The 17,256-nt window shown below is 42.4% G+C and overlaps 1 protein-coding gene across 3 annotated transcripts in view; it reads left to right on the top strand.

Moving 5' to 3' along the window:
• NDUFAF1 (NADH:ubiquinone oxidoreductase complex assembly factor 1) overlaps window positions 1-17,256 on the top strand; it is a 28,322-nt gene that overhangs the window by 1,255 nt on the left and 9,811 nt on the right. For all 3 annotated transcript variants that reach the window (XM_025187544.3, XM_014576309.4, XM_014576308.4), the window contains exons 2-4: window positions 4,896-5,523; window positions 12,038-12,223; window positions 14,556-14,630. In XM_025187544.3, coding sequence (XP_025043329.3) covers window positions 5,017-5,523; window positions 12,038-12,223; window positions 14,556-14,630 — 768 coding nt within the window. In that variant the 5' untranslated portion in view covers window positions 4,896-5,016. The remainder of the gene's footprint in view (window positions 1-4,895; window positions 5,524-12,037; window positions 12,224-14,555; window positions 14,631-17,256) is intronic.

The raw sequence follows: 17,256 nt of genomic DNA, 5'->3' as shown, positions 1-17,256 counted from the left end.
AGCCTGTGGGGGACCAGGATAAATTATTAATCTTCACTGCATTTCAGAAGGGCTACATAACATTGCTAGGACTGACAGTTCTCTAAGTTGGTAGCTGTATTTTATTTTAGGGACGATCTTTACTTCATGAGGGCTTTCCTTACCAGCCATTCTTGGATTGAACAGAAATGTGGGAATTCCTTGTCCTGAAAATGATTTGAGGCTATCACATGCATCTCTTGGTCTGTCAAGAAGCAAACATGGGAAATGAGGATAATGATAATGCTACAATCTATTTCTCCACTGTCCCACAAGTTATGTGCTGGATAAGTAACACTTTTGTCTTGTCTTGACACGCGTGTTCTTCTGCAGTGCTCTCTAATTTTTGGTTTGTTACTGGCTGCCTGGACATATCATTGATTAGGTGGCAGACTCCTGTGGGACAACTAGCAACAATTATTGTGGACTAGCACAATGCTAGTGCTGAAGTTGACAGTAGGGTCAAATGGCAAATTAGTTAGAACTGATCTAGTTTCCTGATGCAGTCAGTGCCACATGCACAATGCTTCTGTACTTAAGCTCATTGTTCCTATGTCACTGCTTCTGATACTGCAAGGAAAGGAGAAGTAAAAAGGGAAAAGAGGGAAAATTGAGAAGGACTGGGGAATAAGCAAATACAGAAGATTGGAAATAAGAGTCCTAATTATGTTCCACACAGTTTTTTAAACTTTGAATTATATGGAACATCCATGCCCAGAAGAAACTCTGTGGTAGGGAGGTTGGACTTGTAATTTAAGAATTCCCAAGGGGAAAGAACAAGTACAACCATCATGTGGATCTTATTGGCACTTTGATAATATTTATCTTGAAATCTTCCTGTCTTAGAATCTCAGAGGAAATAATATATTTTAAAATTGTCGGGCCAATTGCTATAGCAAGTGCAATCCAGTCTAGTTTACTTATATTAGTTAGCCATTATAATTTCAGATATGGGGCCTTGAACATTAGGGATATGAAATAGAAGGAAAAGAATGTGTGTGTTAGTGGGAGGAGAGTCTAAAAAGATTACAGAGAACATCCTTTTTTCTTCTAAAGGAAAGATTGTCATACTAGGAGTTGGGGGACAGAGGATCAGGTTTTGGGATGCAATGTGCCATCTTAAATACTCAGACAATTTAACTCTTCCTGGCACTTCTATGGTGCTAGTCCAAATTAGGGATGTAAATGACTAGTTCAGTCACTACTCGCTTTCCCCCGTATCAGAGGCAGCAAGGGGGGAGTAGGAGCTGGTGTTGGGGGATGGGGGATGGCTTAAAATCCAGTTCCTCCCAGCACCGTCTCTCTACTGCAGAGGGGTGGAGTGGGGAAGGCAGAAACACAGCAGTCCAGGACCCGATGCAATCCAGGACTGCTCAGTCCCAGTTCGGGCTGGGTCCCAGACCTACCTCCACTGTCGCTCTGAATTTTAAATGTAATAGGAGCTGGGCAGCCTGCATGCCCGACTTACTACATTTAAACTGCAGAGCTGCAGAGGAAGTAGCTCAGGCTCGCACTTCCTCTTATGGATGAATCGTGCTGTCGATACAAATTGTATCCAAACACTATTAGTCAGTTACCTGCTTCTTAACATCCTTAGTCCAAATGTGGGTCTGTTAGGGATGGAGGTGGCTGAGTGATGCTTAATAATGGTAGGTAGACTGAGGGAGGTATAGCTCAGTGGTTTGAGCATTGGCCTGCTATACCCAGTTGTGAGTTCAATCCTGGAGGGGGCTATTTAGGGATCTTGGCAAATCTATCAGGGATGGTACTTGGTCCTGCCAGTGAAGGCAAGAGATTGGACTTGATGACCTCTCAAGGTCCCTTCCAGTTCTGTGAGAGAGGTATATCTCTCTCTTGCTATTTATATAGGGAAGGTACAGTATGACTGCTGAGGCTTTCTGCATATTTACGTATGAAAGGTTATAAGTGAATGCCAAATGAAAGGTCTATGGCAGTCTGTATGGGATTAGGATTTAGCTGTTGTGTTTTTTCCTATGCGCTGCACTGATTGACATTGAAATGCTACAGGTTCAGCCAGGCTGCTGTAGTGCTTCAGTATAGTCATTGCCTATGCCAATGGGAAGGATGTTCTACCTTTCCTAGAAGCAGTACCTAGGGCAAGGCTGGGAAAAATATGGCCTGTAGACTGGATGCAGCCCATCAAGCTGCGGTATCCAGCCTGCAGGTATAGCAGGAGCCTATCAGGCTCCCTGCCTGTCCTGTCATGCCATCCAGAGAAGATGGTGGCTGGAGGGCCCTGTTTGTCTATGAACAGCTGCAAACCTAGGCAGTGAGTGAGGAGAAGAGGTCCTTTATCCTTGAACACCTCTAACACCTCCAACGCATCATTGACAATCTACAGCCTATACTGGAAAATGATTCCTCATTTTCTCAGACTTTGGGAGATAGGCCAGTCCTCATTTAGAATGCATTTACACAGCAGGCCTTAACTCGAAGTAAGCTACGCAAATTGAGCTACGTCAATTGCATAGCTTATTTTGAAATTGAAATTGGAGCGTCTACACCAATGTTTCTTAAAATTTGAGGAACACCTAACAATAATTTTTTTTTATGGGGAACACCAAGGATTTTTGTTGAGCCAAAAAAAAAAGGTGGGGGGGGAGTTATTGAGAGGGAGAAAAAGGGTTGGGGGAAAGTTATTGAGCAAAAAAAAAAAGGGGGGGGGTTGCCTGCCCCTTTAAGGGTGGCCATTTTGAATTCTGTTGTTCTCCGCGGTACACCAGTGTGCCACAGAACACAGTTTAAGAAACACTGGTCTACACGGCACTTATTTCAAAATAAAGCACTCTTCCTCCGACTTCCCTTACTCCTCGTACAATGAGGGATACAGGAGTCGGAGTAAGAAGAACCATTGAGGTCTTAACTGGTTAACACATTATGAAGGCAATTTCCCCTCTCGATATCTACATTTCCACATCAATTGCTGTGAATGAGCCACTTTCTCCCTCACTTGATTAGCCTCATTTACACAAGTACTCTCTTTTGTCGCCCTTATATATGAACCCATGCCTCTGTAAATTCCATTCCAATTATCTGATGAAGTGGGTTTTATTCACAAAAACTTATGCCCAAATAAATGTTAGTCTCTAAGGATGTGTTTACACTGCCCCGTAGGTTGAAATAAGATATGCAGGTTTTGCTATGCAAATTGTGTATCTTATTTAGATGTTTTTTTCAAAATAGCTTATTTCAAAATTTGGTGCTGTCTTATTATTTATTTGATGTGAAATAAACTGCTATTCCGAAACGTCCCTTACTCCTCGTGGAATGAGGTTTACAGGGATATCAGAATAGTGAGCCCATTATATTTTGAAATAACGGGTGTGCTCAAAAGATGCAGAATAGCTATTTCGGGATACCTCTGGTATCCCAAAATAGTACTGCAGTGTAGACAAAGCCTTAGGTTCCACAAGGCTCCCCGTTGTTTTGGTGGAAAGAAGGAACAGAAGCAGGAGTCAGGTTGGCACGGGTATATATGCAACACCTTGAGGCTTCACTACAGGGTGCGCTAAAGCTGACCCAACAAATACAACTAGGGAAAATTTTTCCAACGATTGTGTGCTGTATGCACACATACATCGGAATGTCCATGTGTAATCATTCAAATAAATTTTACGTCTACCGAGGCGTGTGCAGCTATGCACCAACAGTAGAAACACATGCTGCTGGCTGCTGTCAGCTATGGATACTCTGTTAATCAGCAGGGTGGCATTTGAATCTCCCTTGCTCTGTCCGCCCAACCACACAGTTTACAGGGAACACTGGTGCACATATGTAGTGATTATTTCTAGACATGTAGTTATCTTGAAACTGTGTTCAGATTTGTTAATTAGAAAATTCAGGAACCCTCTAACAGTTATGGCAGGGTATTTAAGAGCTATCTCTACAAAGAGAAGAAATGTGTATTTTTTGAGCTAACATGCCCTTTTTAGCTTTCTTCAGTTCTCTCTTTTGTTTAGAGTATTCCCTGAACACTGAGTCCCATCTAGGAATGTGAATGGTTAACCAGTAAGCATCACCCTTACTGGGCGAAGCTTACCAATTATGGTTAATCGGCAGGGGGTGGAACACCCCCACTCACCACCGTCTAATCGGTTAAATGTGACATTTAGTCACGTAACTGATTAACCGAGATTTTACAACCCTAGTTTCATGTGTCTGCAGAAACATTGCAACTTTTAAAAATAAATTATATGGTCAGGTTATCAGACTTGAGCATCTTTCAATCTGAGTTTTTATTAGGATAACTTTGATATAAATTCTAAAATAAATGCAGTAATGAATTGGAAAATTAATAGTCATTGAGATGGATAACAAAGATACAGAAGCAAAAAAAAAAGTGAGGAGGTAATTTCCTCTAAATTACTAGGTTTCTTGTAATTTGTACTTAGTTGTCCTAAAATCACTGTTAACTAGGTAATGATGCCATAACTGGTTTGGGTCAAAATTCTATTTGCACAATGTTTTAAAGGGACACTGTCAACTTGAAAAATTATATATCTCTTTGTAAAAGTTGTATCTCTGTTACAAGTAGCACCTGAATTTACTATAATGGAAAGAGAATAGTTGGAGAAATATTTTTAGTTGATATATTTTATGCATTTAACAATACTTTGTGAAAGTCAGTCAATTTTCTCATATTCTTGTGTCTTTCTCAAACAAGGGCAGACAAAAAGTGTTCGAAAATTAGGGAAATGTCTTCGTAAATTCACAAGAGAACTTGGCAGGTACAAAACCTGAAACTACTTTAAATTAATAGATTTTTAAAAAGTGTCTGGATTTCAAGTTGGTGTCCCTTTTTTAAAATGCAAGAGTGCTACAGATGTAGCTCCTCTAATTGTTTCTTCTCATTCCAGGTGGCATGCTACATTAACCAAAATAGGATATATCGAAGCATATTTCTGAAGAATATATTTTTAAAGCTGATGGTTATCCTCCTCAAGAAATTCCAGTTATCCTTCAACTTAGTTTATCATTATGGCTCTATCTTTTAAACTGCTGGAAAATGTCTTTCTTTCTAGTAAGTGCCATAGGCAAAATGCCTTGCATCCTTTCTGTGGCCCTCTCCTTACCAACTGTATTTCAAAATTGTACAGTAGCTATAGGAGACCAGGAACATCGCCTGATAACACTCCACTTTGGAAGATGAATTTCAGCTTTGAGAATGGAGTAGATTGGATTAAGAAAAATTTTGGCCTCCTAAAGAAGGAGTTGGTGGATCATGTGAAAGGGCCTGAAGGCCGTGGTTTCGAGGAGTACTTTTTGGAACAAACTAGAGTGGTTTGGGAGTTTCGCAGTCAGAAAGATTTAGATGAGTGGGTGGTTTCTTCTGATGCGGAGATTGGAGGGAAAAGTGAAGCCTACCTAAAACTGGGTAAGAATAACCAGACTGCGCTGCTCTTTGGGACTCTCAGTACTGAAGCACCTCGTGATGGGGAGACGGGATACAGTGGATATTGCGCAATAAGAGCCAAACTCCTGAAGGTGAGTTTAACTTAGTGACTTAAATTATTAATATCCAGTGTTGAATCAGTCAACATTTCTCTGCAGTCAGAATTGGAGCCGTAGAGACTTGGGTGAAGATTCTCTCTATAGAAGAACACCTTTTTGTGTCATGTTTGTTCTTTCCTCATTTAAATTAAATGTTCCCTGGTGCAAGAAAACAAAAAAGGCTGGAGTTATATACTATGCATCTCAATCTTATTGCAGAAAATTGACTTCACCTCACGCATACCTGGAGAAATTTTTGCCTCTTTGGTATTTGTTTTTGTGAATATGAATAACTGATGTATTTACTTGGCATGGTTCAGAAGACTTACAGATGAACTTTCACTATTCCACACATTTCAGTCTGTCCATTGAATAAACATGCAAAACTCATACTATTGCTTTTTACAGGTGTTAGCTAAGTTTCTGAATTTAAGTTTTTAAAAACTTAGTGTCAGATTGACCAAAACAAAAGTAGCCTTTCACCTAAGCTCAGAATCTCTTGAGATTTTCACAGGAATATCTATTGCAGTGTTCTTTTATGGCTGTACAATTGCTTGTCATGCTAGCCTGAGTAAGTGATTTTTTTTATTCTTGCAAATGTATTTGAGCATCTGAAGGAATGAGCCATTGCGGCATCAATCCATTCAGTGATGTAATCTCTGCCCTGCTATGTGAGCAGGCTGAATGAAGCTTTAGTTCATGGCTAGATGTTCCTATTCGAGAAAGGAACAAATTACTTGTTTTTTTCCCCTCAGTATAAAGTGAGTTTCCCACAGTACCATTGATAACTGAGTAAAATGGTCTTTCCACAAAGCAAAGATTTCCTGCAACAAAATTCCGTATTCAGAATTGGTTTGCTTTAAATCACTGGTTTAGTGTCTAATCGGGAATTAGTGTGTGTAATTCTTATACCCTAATTGTCTAGGTCCTAACTCAGGATTATCCATCCACACTCAATTTTGGGTCAGAGCACTTTTCCTTTTTTTAGTGGAGTCCGGAATAGGGATGTTAAATTTAGTCTAATCGACTAGTCGATGGATTTTCCATTGACTAGTCAATAGTCAGTAAGCTGGGGAGCTGTAGCGGGGTTAGCTCCTGCCCCGAGAGCTAACCATGCTGTGGCTCTGCCTTTTAAATGTGTTAAGAGCTGGCAGGCTCCTAATACATTTAAAAGGCTGGTGCGCAGAAGGAAGGGAAGTGGGGGGGGGGGGACCTGACACAAGCCAGCAGTCAGCTGTCTCAGCTTGTGCTGGGTCCCCCCACTGAGTGCCAGCCTTTTAAAAGCAGTGCTTTTTTTTGTTTAAATTAAAAAAAAAAGGTGCTGGTACTAGGTCAAAATTGTCGAGCAAAAAAAAAAAAATCAAACAAAAAAGCACTGGGGCCAATGCAGTCGCAGCCCCTTTAATTGCCACATGTCCTGAGCGAGCTTCTGTCTGGTGCGGCGCAGGTGCGCCCAGGGCTGGCTGGCGGCTGTGCTGGGGGAAAGTAGCGAGTTCTCCCAAAAGAGCTCTTCATACATTTAAAAAGCAGAGGCGCAGCGTCTGGGAGTGGGTCCCAGCTACTCCCCTGCCCCCGCGGAGATGGTACTGGGGGGGAACTGGCTTTTAAGCTTGTTCTCCCCAGCACTGGCTCCTGCTCTCCCCTTGCTGCCTCTGATAGAGGCAGCAAATGGGGGGGAAGTGACTAGTCAAGGGACTAGTCGACTACACAATAAGCTTTTGTTTATTGGATAGTCGACTAGTTGCTTACATCCCTAGTTGGGAGTGAAACGATCTATGTTGGCATGTGCGTTTTTAAAGATCTGCACTTGAGTGCTGTAGTGCATTTGAATGTGCAAGAGACAAATCTTTTTCTGCCAAAAGACTGAACCTACTTGTAAATTGAACATAACAAAAAGATGACATTGATATGGATTACTAATGTCTGTTTCCTACACTCAGGCTATGTCTACGCTGCCAGGTTATTTTGAAATAAGAGATTTTGAAAACTCCCAAAATAGCTATTTTGAACTAACTTATTGATCTTCACAAGCAGGCGTTATTTCCAAATAACAAGCCCATTATTTCAAAATAACTGGCTTGGTAGTATGGATGCTCAGCTCGTTATTTCAAAATAAGGGAAGTTATTTTGAAATTCCTCAGTGTAGATATGCCTTCAGTGAGGAAGTATTGCCCTTCCTATTTTACATTTACAAAATAAGGTAGAAGAACGCCCAGTTAGAAAGTAGAGCTTAGAGTTTTTATGGTTTGGGGGTGGGGACTGCTAACCCACAGAAAAATCAGTTGGGAGCTACATAATGAGAAGCAAAAAAAAAAAAAACCCAAACCCAGAGAAACCAACCGTCACTGACCTGGCCCCCAAGTGAGAAGGGAAAAAACTCACCTCGCAGATGTGTCCCCCTCTGAGAAGACACTCCCCTCATACTCCAGCCCTATGGGGGAGAGGGGGGGAGGGAGGGATGCTTAGGCTCAGGGTTTACTCCAGGTCTAGATTAACTTTTCTGGGGACCTGGGACTAGTAGATTCTACGGGAGCATCTAGGCTCTGAGGTGAAGCCAAAAATGAGGGGTTCAGTATGTGGGAGGGCTCTGCTGGGAAGCAGGCTGAGGGTAAAGGTAGAAGATACGGTGCAAGAGCAGGCTGGAGGGTGCAAGGTCTGGGCAGGTGGGGTGCAGAAACACAGTGAGGTGTGTAGTCTGGGCAGGAGTGAGCAGGGAATGGGATGAGTGCTTCCCCACACAGCTGCTCCAGCTAGATATTTGTGTGGATTTGCATGCTGCAGGGAAACATTCCTTGCAGGCACTGCCCGCCATTGCGCTCATTGTCTGCAATTCTCAACCAATGTGAGCACCAGGGGGCAGTGCCTTCAGGGAACACTATCCTACAGCATGCAATGCTGCTTCCTTCCCCCTTGCCAGGCAGAGCCCGAGCTGATTGCCTTGATTAAACCTGTGAGGGTCGGGGCTTCCCTCCCTCCTCAGTGGGGAGCTAGTGCTTCAGCCATGGTGCCTCCCACGTGGCTGCAGTGCCAGCACCAGCTCGTGAAGGCTGGGGCTGTTCTTTTTGTGCTTGTGGCGATGCTGAGAAATGCATCTTCCTTAGTTTAAAAATTATACCTTCCCCTTATGTCTCAATTTGCCTCAAAATTGCTTTGTAAAGGAAGGTGACTCTTAGGCTACGTCTAGACTGTCATGATTTTCTGCAAATGCTTTTAACAGAAAAGTTTTTCCGTTAAAAGCATTTGTGGGAAGGAGCGTCTAGATTGGCATGGACGCTTTTGCGCAAAAGCACTTTTTGCGGAAAAGCATCCTTGCCAATCTAGACGTGGTCTTGTGCAAAAGCCCCAATCGCCATTTTCGCCATTGGGGCTTTTTTGTGCAAAATGGTTCAGTTGTCTACACTGGCCCTCTTGCGCAAAAGCATTTGAGCAAGAGGGCTTTTTCCCTGAACAGAAGAGTCATTGTATTTGCGGAAGAACACTGACAATCTTACATTAGATCGTCTGCTTTTGCAGAAAAACTTGCCAGTCTAGACGCAGCCTTACAGACTGAGAAGCTGAAAGGTTAAACATGAGCAACTTCACACAACAAGTCAGTGGCAGACAGAATATATGCACGTTTTTAAGTCTTGTGTTCTATTCTTTGGACTTTGCTACTTCCATTTGAATGAATGTTGATCTATACAGCTCATTTGTTCCATTTGCACTTACTACAGTTCTTACATTGCTTCTGTCACTATGGTATTTGACTACACTTATTCATACTTTCTATCCCCCAAGGCCCTAGTAGAAAGGGATTTAAGTGTATCCTGTTTATTCTGCTTTACAACAGCAGTGTTATTTGTACATTTGCCTCTAAATGAGAGGTGAAGAATCTGTGGGCTGAATTGGGCTCACAGCTTGCCTTGATCCATTCTGTGAGGCTCGCTTCCCATCCCTGCAGTGGTAGGCCAGCATAAATATTGTCTGTTGGCCAAGTTACCTGAAAGACTAGTAAGCGGAAAGATTACTTCTAAATAATTATCAAGTATACCACAAAACTGAGAGAAAATGTAACCCTTCTTTGGTACTTTCCCCGGCTCTGTGTGTGCAAATGTTTGAGAGAGAGGCTCTGTGCTTCCCCTGAGCCTCCTTAATCTCAGTAGGGCTCCTTGTAGGTGGTTTGGTCTGTCTGTGTGGAATGAGTTACAAGATCAGGGTCCTATTAAAAAAAAAGTGATGAGACAGTCGTGGAAGATATGCAAGATTCAGAGGACCTGGACAGTTATATGGATAATAACCATGCTAATACATTTTGGAAAGAATAGTGGTTATATAAATGCTTACATTTCATGGCTCAAGCCCATTTTTATTCGGGATCAGAATGAGACTGTCAGAGAGCAGATTATGCCACATCTGCTATCTGAAAGGTGTCTTGAATCTTCCTCTGAAGCATGCTACCTGCAGTATGCTGGACTAGATGGGCACTGGTCATATGTGCTATGGCACCTTTTTGTATATGTGGAAACAAAAAAAAGTGGTGGGGCTGCTATCTTGGAGAGCTAAGCTTGTACAGGGAATGAAGTCTCACTTGTTACTGTGTTTTTAAAGCATGCAGTCCCATTTGAGGCAGCTAACACATTACTGAAAATTCAGTGACTGATAAAGTAGTGCAGTGATTTTCAAAATATGGCTTGCGACCCAGTACTGGGTTGTAGCAAGACAGGCACTTGGTCACCTTGCTGGAGTGTGACAAGGTGACCAATGGGGCCAGCTTCCTGCCTGTTCTAGCACTGCAAACTGCTTTGCACCCTGGAGCTGTCAGGTCCAGCTCCTAGCTAGAGGTGAGTAACCAACTATCATAAGATAAAAAAGCAAAACAAACCAAAAAAAATACGAAAACAAGGGATAATTAACAAGGTGCATGATCCTACACCCACCCACCTTGACCACCACACAGATTGGCACCCAGCCTTGCTTCCACCTTTCCTGCATCCATGGGCTCCCCAACCCCTACAGCCCCATCCCATGTCCCCTTTACCACTAACCTTGCATTGTGCCCCCTCTGCCCCTAACTTCTGCAGTGTCTCCTTCATGCCAATCCCTGCACTTTCTTCCCAGCTGTGACCCCAACCCCACCCTGCACCTCCAGCATGTCCTGCAACACTGGCCCCCTGCCCAGTACCCTCCACCTCCTTTGCCAACCAACACCCATGCCCGGTTGCTCCTCACCCTCCGGCTATGGTGCCCTTGGCACGGGGCCCAGTTTGCTCAGTCCTAAGGCTGGCCCTGAAACCGGGCAGCCATCCGCTACATGGCCTCACTGGCCAGGCTGCGTGGCATCCGCCAGAGCTGGAACTGGGGCCATAGTAAGACTGCCACAGGAAGGACAGCCTTACCATGACCCTGGTTCCAGCTGCAGTACATGGGGCAGCTGCCCACCATGCAGCCCTGCCTTGGAAGTGACGGGCTGTGTGGCCGCTGCTGGAGCCTGGGCTGCAGTACTAAAAATAACACCATAGCCCCAGCCCTGGCACATGTGGCTGCCTGCCACACAGCCCGGCCCTGGAGCAGCTGTGCAGCCACTGCATGGCTCTGCTGAGGTGAGTGGGGTTCAAATTCTTTGTGCACACCCACACAGGCACGCACCTTAGAGGGAACTATGGTGGATACTGCCTGTGGAGCTGGTCCTGCTGGCTACTTCCAAGGTGCAGTGCAGTCCACTGTGCCAGGACACGTAGGAAGCCTGCCTTATCATCCCCCTGCATTACTGACAGGAGCTGCTGGAGGTAACCGTGTCCCAACAATCACCTATCCAGCCCTGAGCCCTCACAAACCCAGAAATCCCCCGGCACCCCAAACAACTCACCCCTGGCCCCATCCCATAGCTTGCATCTCCCCTCCCCCAACAGAGCCTACAGCTCCTGTACACTACACCCATGCCGTAGCAGAGTCTGCCCACATACTGAACTCTTCTGCCCCCTCCCCCAAGCCTGCACCCTAAACCCCACATTTCTGGCCTCACCCCAGAGCCCGCACCCCCAGGCAAAACCTTCACCCTCAACCCCTGATCCCTGTGACCCCATCCTGGAGCCTGCAATCTAGTGAAAAGATAAAATAATACTCAGAGCTTGACGAACTGCAGTGAAAGCCGCTCGCCAGCCCCGCACTGCGCATGAGCTGCATTGCGCATGCACCCACTGCCGGTAAATGGGGCACCGGGCTGAAATCTACTTGCCATGGGTGAGTAGATTCAATAGATTATCGAGCCCTGATTATACTGGGTCATGGGCATCAAGAATTTTCTTCAACTGCATCATGAGGAAAAAAAGCTTGGAGAGCACTGGTGTCGTGAACGCTACTCACTCTAGCTTTCCTTTATCCTCCAGTTTCCAGTAGGTCACAATGAATAGATTGGATAAGGAATGCCCAGAAAAAGGAAATTATCAAAGAGGTGATTACGTGTGGTCTTCATAATAGTAGTTCATTGAAATATAGAGCTACAATAACATGCTTTATTAATACCTTCTAGGGAGCGTTTGACACAAAGAAGTATTATGACTGGTCAAACTTTAATAGTCTGTATTTACGCGTTCGTGGTGATGGTCGACCCTGGATGATAAACATCTATACGGACCCATACTACTCCCATCAAAAGGATGACCTGTACACTTACTTCATGTTCACCCGAGGGGGTCCATACTGGCAAGAAATTAAGGTAACTTTGAATATTTCCTTGGGATTGTGGAAAATTAATCCTCTTCAGTACTGTTGTGCTTTAAAGAGTGCAGCATTTATTAATATCTTGTTCTTGGGCTTATCAGCTGACAAGTTCCCTCAACAGCTATTTTCTGTTTCTATTGAGATAGTAGTTGCTATAACAAACTGTTAATGAACTAGTTTGTTATAAAACACCATGAACATTAATGTCAACATTTTCAAACTCAATCATCGTAAGTTAGGCCCCTAAATAACATGTGTTGAAAGAAATGCTGAACAGCCTGCTCCCATTGAAGGTAGCATACGCAGCTCAAAACCTGGCTGTAGGTGTGTCTGAAAATTTGTTATCTAGATAAATTAAATCACAGAACTGAAAGATTTGGATTCTGTTTCCAGCTGTGGACAGTCTGCTGCATTCTAGGTGATGACTCATTCTGTGTAATACCTACTCTAAGTGGAGATGCAGTTGTTCTAAGCCATAGGGATGCAAAAATGGTTAACCAGTAAGCATCATCCTTACTGGGTGATGCTTACTGGTTACGGTTAGCTGGCAGGAGCTGGAGCAGTAGTGGTTTTCTCCAGCCCAGCAGTACCTGCTACAGGCAGGGGGTGCTTCAACCTGGTCAGAGCAGCCTGTCTGCAGTGGGTCCAGCCTAGCTGGAGCAATGTACTGCAGGCGGAGGCTCCCCAGCCTGGTTGTGGCTGCTGTGTATGGAGGCCACTCCAGCCCACCTGGTTTGAATCTCACCCAACCTCCCCTTTTTAAATTGTTAAACATAACATTTAACCAGTTAACTGATTAAACAGGATTTTTACATCCCTAATAAGCCCTTGTTTATAGTGATTTAACTTCTTGAATGCTGTAACATGTACTTCTTAGCCTTCGAATGTTTTGGAGACAAAGCTAAATTATCATTTGATAGGTCAAAGTTGTGTCTCTTTTTCTCTAGTAAAATTTCAAAAGTTTTTTTTCCAACTTAAATTGAGTTGTTTGTATCTTTAGCACGTAACTGTACATTTTGTTAAGAAAAACTGGATTCAGTGCTTCATAATATTGTCCAACAGGTAAGTATGGCATTCCAGCCAAACATGTACTTGAATCTTATGTAAATGGACCACAGTCATAAAATTAGTGGGAGTTATTTCCCCTGGTAATTAAGTAACATTTAAATGCAAAAACTGTTAATGCAACATTAATTGTCCTAACATTAATGATATTTAGATACTTGTTCCATACTACTAGCTTATATGCCTGTCTGGTCACATGTCAGGGAGCCCCATGGGGCAACCATCAACAGTCATCACAGAAGAATACAGAGCTGGAGGTAGAGTTGGAGGGAAACAGAATAATTTTGATCTGGTTCATCTCCTGTGCATTTACTCAGTACATGACTTAGGAATGTTAAATTTAGTTTAATCAACTAATCGACTAGTTGATGGAAATTCCATCGACTAGTCAATAAGAGTGGGAGACACAGCAAGGTTAGCTTCCAGCCCCAGGAGTTAACTCTGCTGTGGCTCTGCCTTTTTAAATGTACAGTAAAACTCCAGTGGTCCGGCATCCAATAGTCCGGCATTCCTGATGGTCAGGCACCATCTGGAACCTGGAAGTGCTCTAGGCAGCTGGACAATTGGAGCTGCTCTGCCCTGGCTTCTCCGATTCAGCCGCTGCTGAAACTGACCAGTGGCTGACTCGGGGAAGCCGGAGGCAGAGTAGCTTTGCCCCTGGCTTCCCGCAGTCAGCCACTGGTCAGTTTCAGCAGCGGCTGACTTGGGGATGCCTGGGGCAGAGCAGCTGGGGTGCTGCCGGGTTGGTCCCACAGCACCGAGGGGCGCCCGCCCCCATTCCACCCCAGACCCTTCAGACCCCCTTCCCATAGTCCGGCACCCCCTAGGTCTTCTAGGTGCTGGAGTATCGGAAGTTTACTGTATTAAGAATTAACAAGCTTTTAAATAAATTTAAAAAGCAGAGGCGCAGTGCCTGGGACTGGGCACAAGCCGGGAATCAGCTGATTCCAGTCTTGCACCTGGTCCACGCTACTCGCTCCCCCTCTGTGGAGACAGTGCTGGGGGGGGAACTGGTTTTTAAGTCAGCTTCCCCCAGCACTGGCTCCTGCTCTCCCCCCCCCCCCTCCTTGCAGCATCTTTCTGATAGAGGCAGCAAGGGGAGGGCGGGTGGGAAGCAACTAGTCGCTTATATCCCGAATATGACTAGCAGTATTACAGGAGACAAACAGAGCATAACATCGGTTATTAAGCCATTGGGGAAAGTAGTTCCTCCAAGCTAGTATTGTACGTGTGAAACTAATGTCTGTATTCCTTACTGTCAGATTCCATTCTCCAAGTTCTTTCTCTCAAGTTGGGGGAGAATCCAGGATGACCAGTACCCACTCTGGTTAGATAAGGCAAGTTGTTTCTGCACCTTATTCTTGTTAAATGATAGTAACTATATAAGTGAAGACTATTAAAATCTTCTAGATATCCACAGATGTATGAATGAAATTACAATAGTTTGTCCACAGATATTACACATGTACAGTTTTTGCTCACATTTTCTCTATTTTTCCAAATCTTTTATAAAAACTAATTTGAAGAGAAGTAGTTACTAAGAATCAGTTTCTTTCAGGGCTTTCTGAAAGCCTAAAGTAAATTATCAACTACCAATGAGGTAAAGTACTTCAAATAGACAAAAAAAAATTAAAGAAAAGTAAATATAAATGATCAATTATGACAGCCATCATACTACAAATGCATGGTACAGTAAAAGCGCTGTTATCTGGCACTCAGTTTGTAACCATTTAGCTAAAATATAGCTTTATGCAAATTAATGTGCCTCAGTGTACTTTGCCAGACACCCTTTCTGAAAGCCGGAAGGACCTTTACCTTACCATTAGTAAAGGTGCATTAGCCAGAATTTTGTGTTTTAAAAGCTGATTCCAAGGCATGGATAGAGTCTTATAATTCTGTTAAGTTTTAAAATTATTGTAAAAGAGATATGATTTCATCTTTTAAATTGTAATTTAAATGTCCTTGAAATCAACCTTGTTATAGATAAAAAATATAAAAATACAAAACCCACCCAACTAAATATTCAAAAAGCCCCCACCCACCCAAAAAACAAACATAAAAATGCTAAAACTTGCTCTCTCTCTCTCCATTAAAATATAAACAAATCAACTCGGAAAAAGCCCCAAGCATTTATCAATTAAAACAAAATATTTATAATCAAAACCAGCTCAACAAAACAAACCAAAAATAATAAAAAGCAAAAAAACCCCAAACCTAAAATTAAAAAACACCATCAGGAAAAGAATGCAAATCCCACTAATCTTTTAAAAAAATAAATTTTTTTTGCTTTAAAGCAAAGCTATCCTGCCAAAAAACTAAAGCATCAATCCAAACCAGTAAACCCCCACTCCTCCACCCATAATCAATCCACAACCTGATAAATATAACATATGATGAAACTGTGTGTGTATGTCTATATAAGAATATGGTAACTGCTTTGCCATTGTATTCTCAATAAATGTGGCATATTGCCTTTTTCCCCTATAAAAATCCCATGTGCTTCTAAACATAAGTTAACCAGAAAGCTCAATTAATTATTTAATATCTTCAATCCCATACCAGACAATTATACTGCATAGAATGTTTATGCAATTACATATTCCATACTCTACTTCCATGCAAAAAAGGCAGAAGACAAGAAAGCAAGATGAAATCAAGGATTTAGTTAAAAAAAAAAAGCAGCTTCTATGGTATGTCATAGGGTCATGAGATTCAGCCCAATCTCCTACATCTTATAATTGATGTTGATCACTATCCTGCAGTGCCACAAGGTAATCATTAAGTGCCTTTTGAATAATCAAAGATTAAATTATGTTCAGAATTGTATTAGTGCTGAGTGTATATTTACTGATTTGGGTGTATACCATATGCTGCCCGTAGTGATATGCAGTGTGAAATCTTACTGGATAGAAAACTCTATATGAACCTAAGTATCAAACCAATCCAACACTGCAATACTACTACTGGATTAGTCAGTACTTGTATATTATTTTATTAATTGTATTTTATTCTAATTCTTTGAAAAATTAGTATTCCATTGGTAAAGTATAACACTGTTAACCAGAATATTTGATTAACTGGCACCCCCATTCCCTTAATATGCCAGATAACAGACCTTTTTATTGTAATATGTATTGGAATCAATGAGCTATTTGTACATTTTGCTGGTTTCTATGTTAAGTAACTTAGGAGAATGATGGCCAACACTGAGGACTGGTCATTATGCAGTATCTATCAAAAGCAAACCAATGGTAGAAGAGGAAAAAAGTCATTTTATGGAATACTTATTACATAAACCATTGCTATATATTCACCCGGAATATTGGGTTCCATTTCTAAGTACCCAGTTAAAAAAATAGAGGAGATTTAGAGCGATATGATGAAAGTGATTAACAGCATGAAAACACTTCAGAGGAGTAAGAATGAAGAAATTGGAACTGTAGATGGGACATCGTAAAGGTATACTAAAATAAGTAAATAAGAATTTAGTGAAATTAAATGCTTAAATGCAAACTTAATAGAAGGCTCAAAGTTACTCTGTGGGACTCAGTACTACAAGATATCATTGGGACAGTAGGCTTAAAGTTAAAAATTGTACCTTTTGGATGGTTAATGAGGACATCCAGAATTAAATTAGCGAAAGTTACAAGATTGTTTTATTTTTAAGAGAGCCCTCACATTTCAGGGCACTAGTTTCTACTTGGTCCCTAGCTAGACGATGGTTATCAGAACAAGTAATAAAAGCCATAACTGGCTATTACACATTTTCATGCACTTTCCTTGACTTGATGGGATATGGGAATTCCTGTGCGTAATACTTCACAATTTTCTTACACCTTCCCAACAGGCCTCCATCCCTTGAGAGAGAGAGAGAGAGAGTGTGTGTGTGTGTGTGTGTGAGAACCTGCTTATATCTGAAATACAAATGAAAAGATTGCCATGGATAAATAAGTGCATATTTAA

Source organism: Pelodiscus sinensis, chromosome 5 (assembly GCF_052426305.1).
Source record: "Pelodiscus sinensis isolate ZL-2025 chromosome 5, ASM5242630v1, whole genome shotgun sequence".
Lineage (NCBI taxonomy): Eukaryota > Metazoa > Chordata > Testudines > Trionychidae > Pelodiscus > Pelodiscus sinensis.
This window is presented reverse-complemented; position numbering and strand designations above follow the sequence as displayed.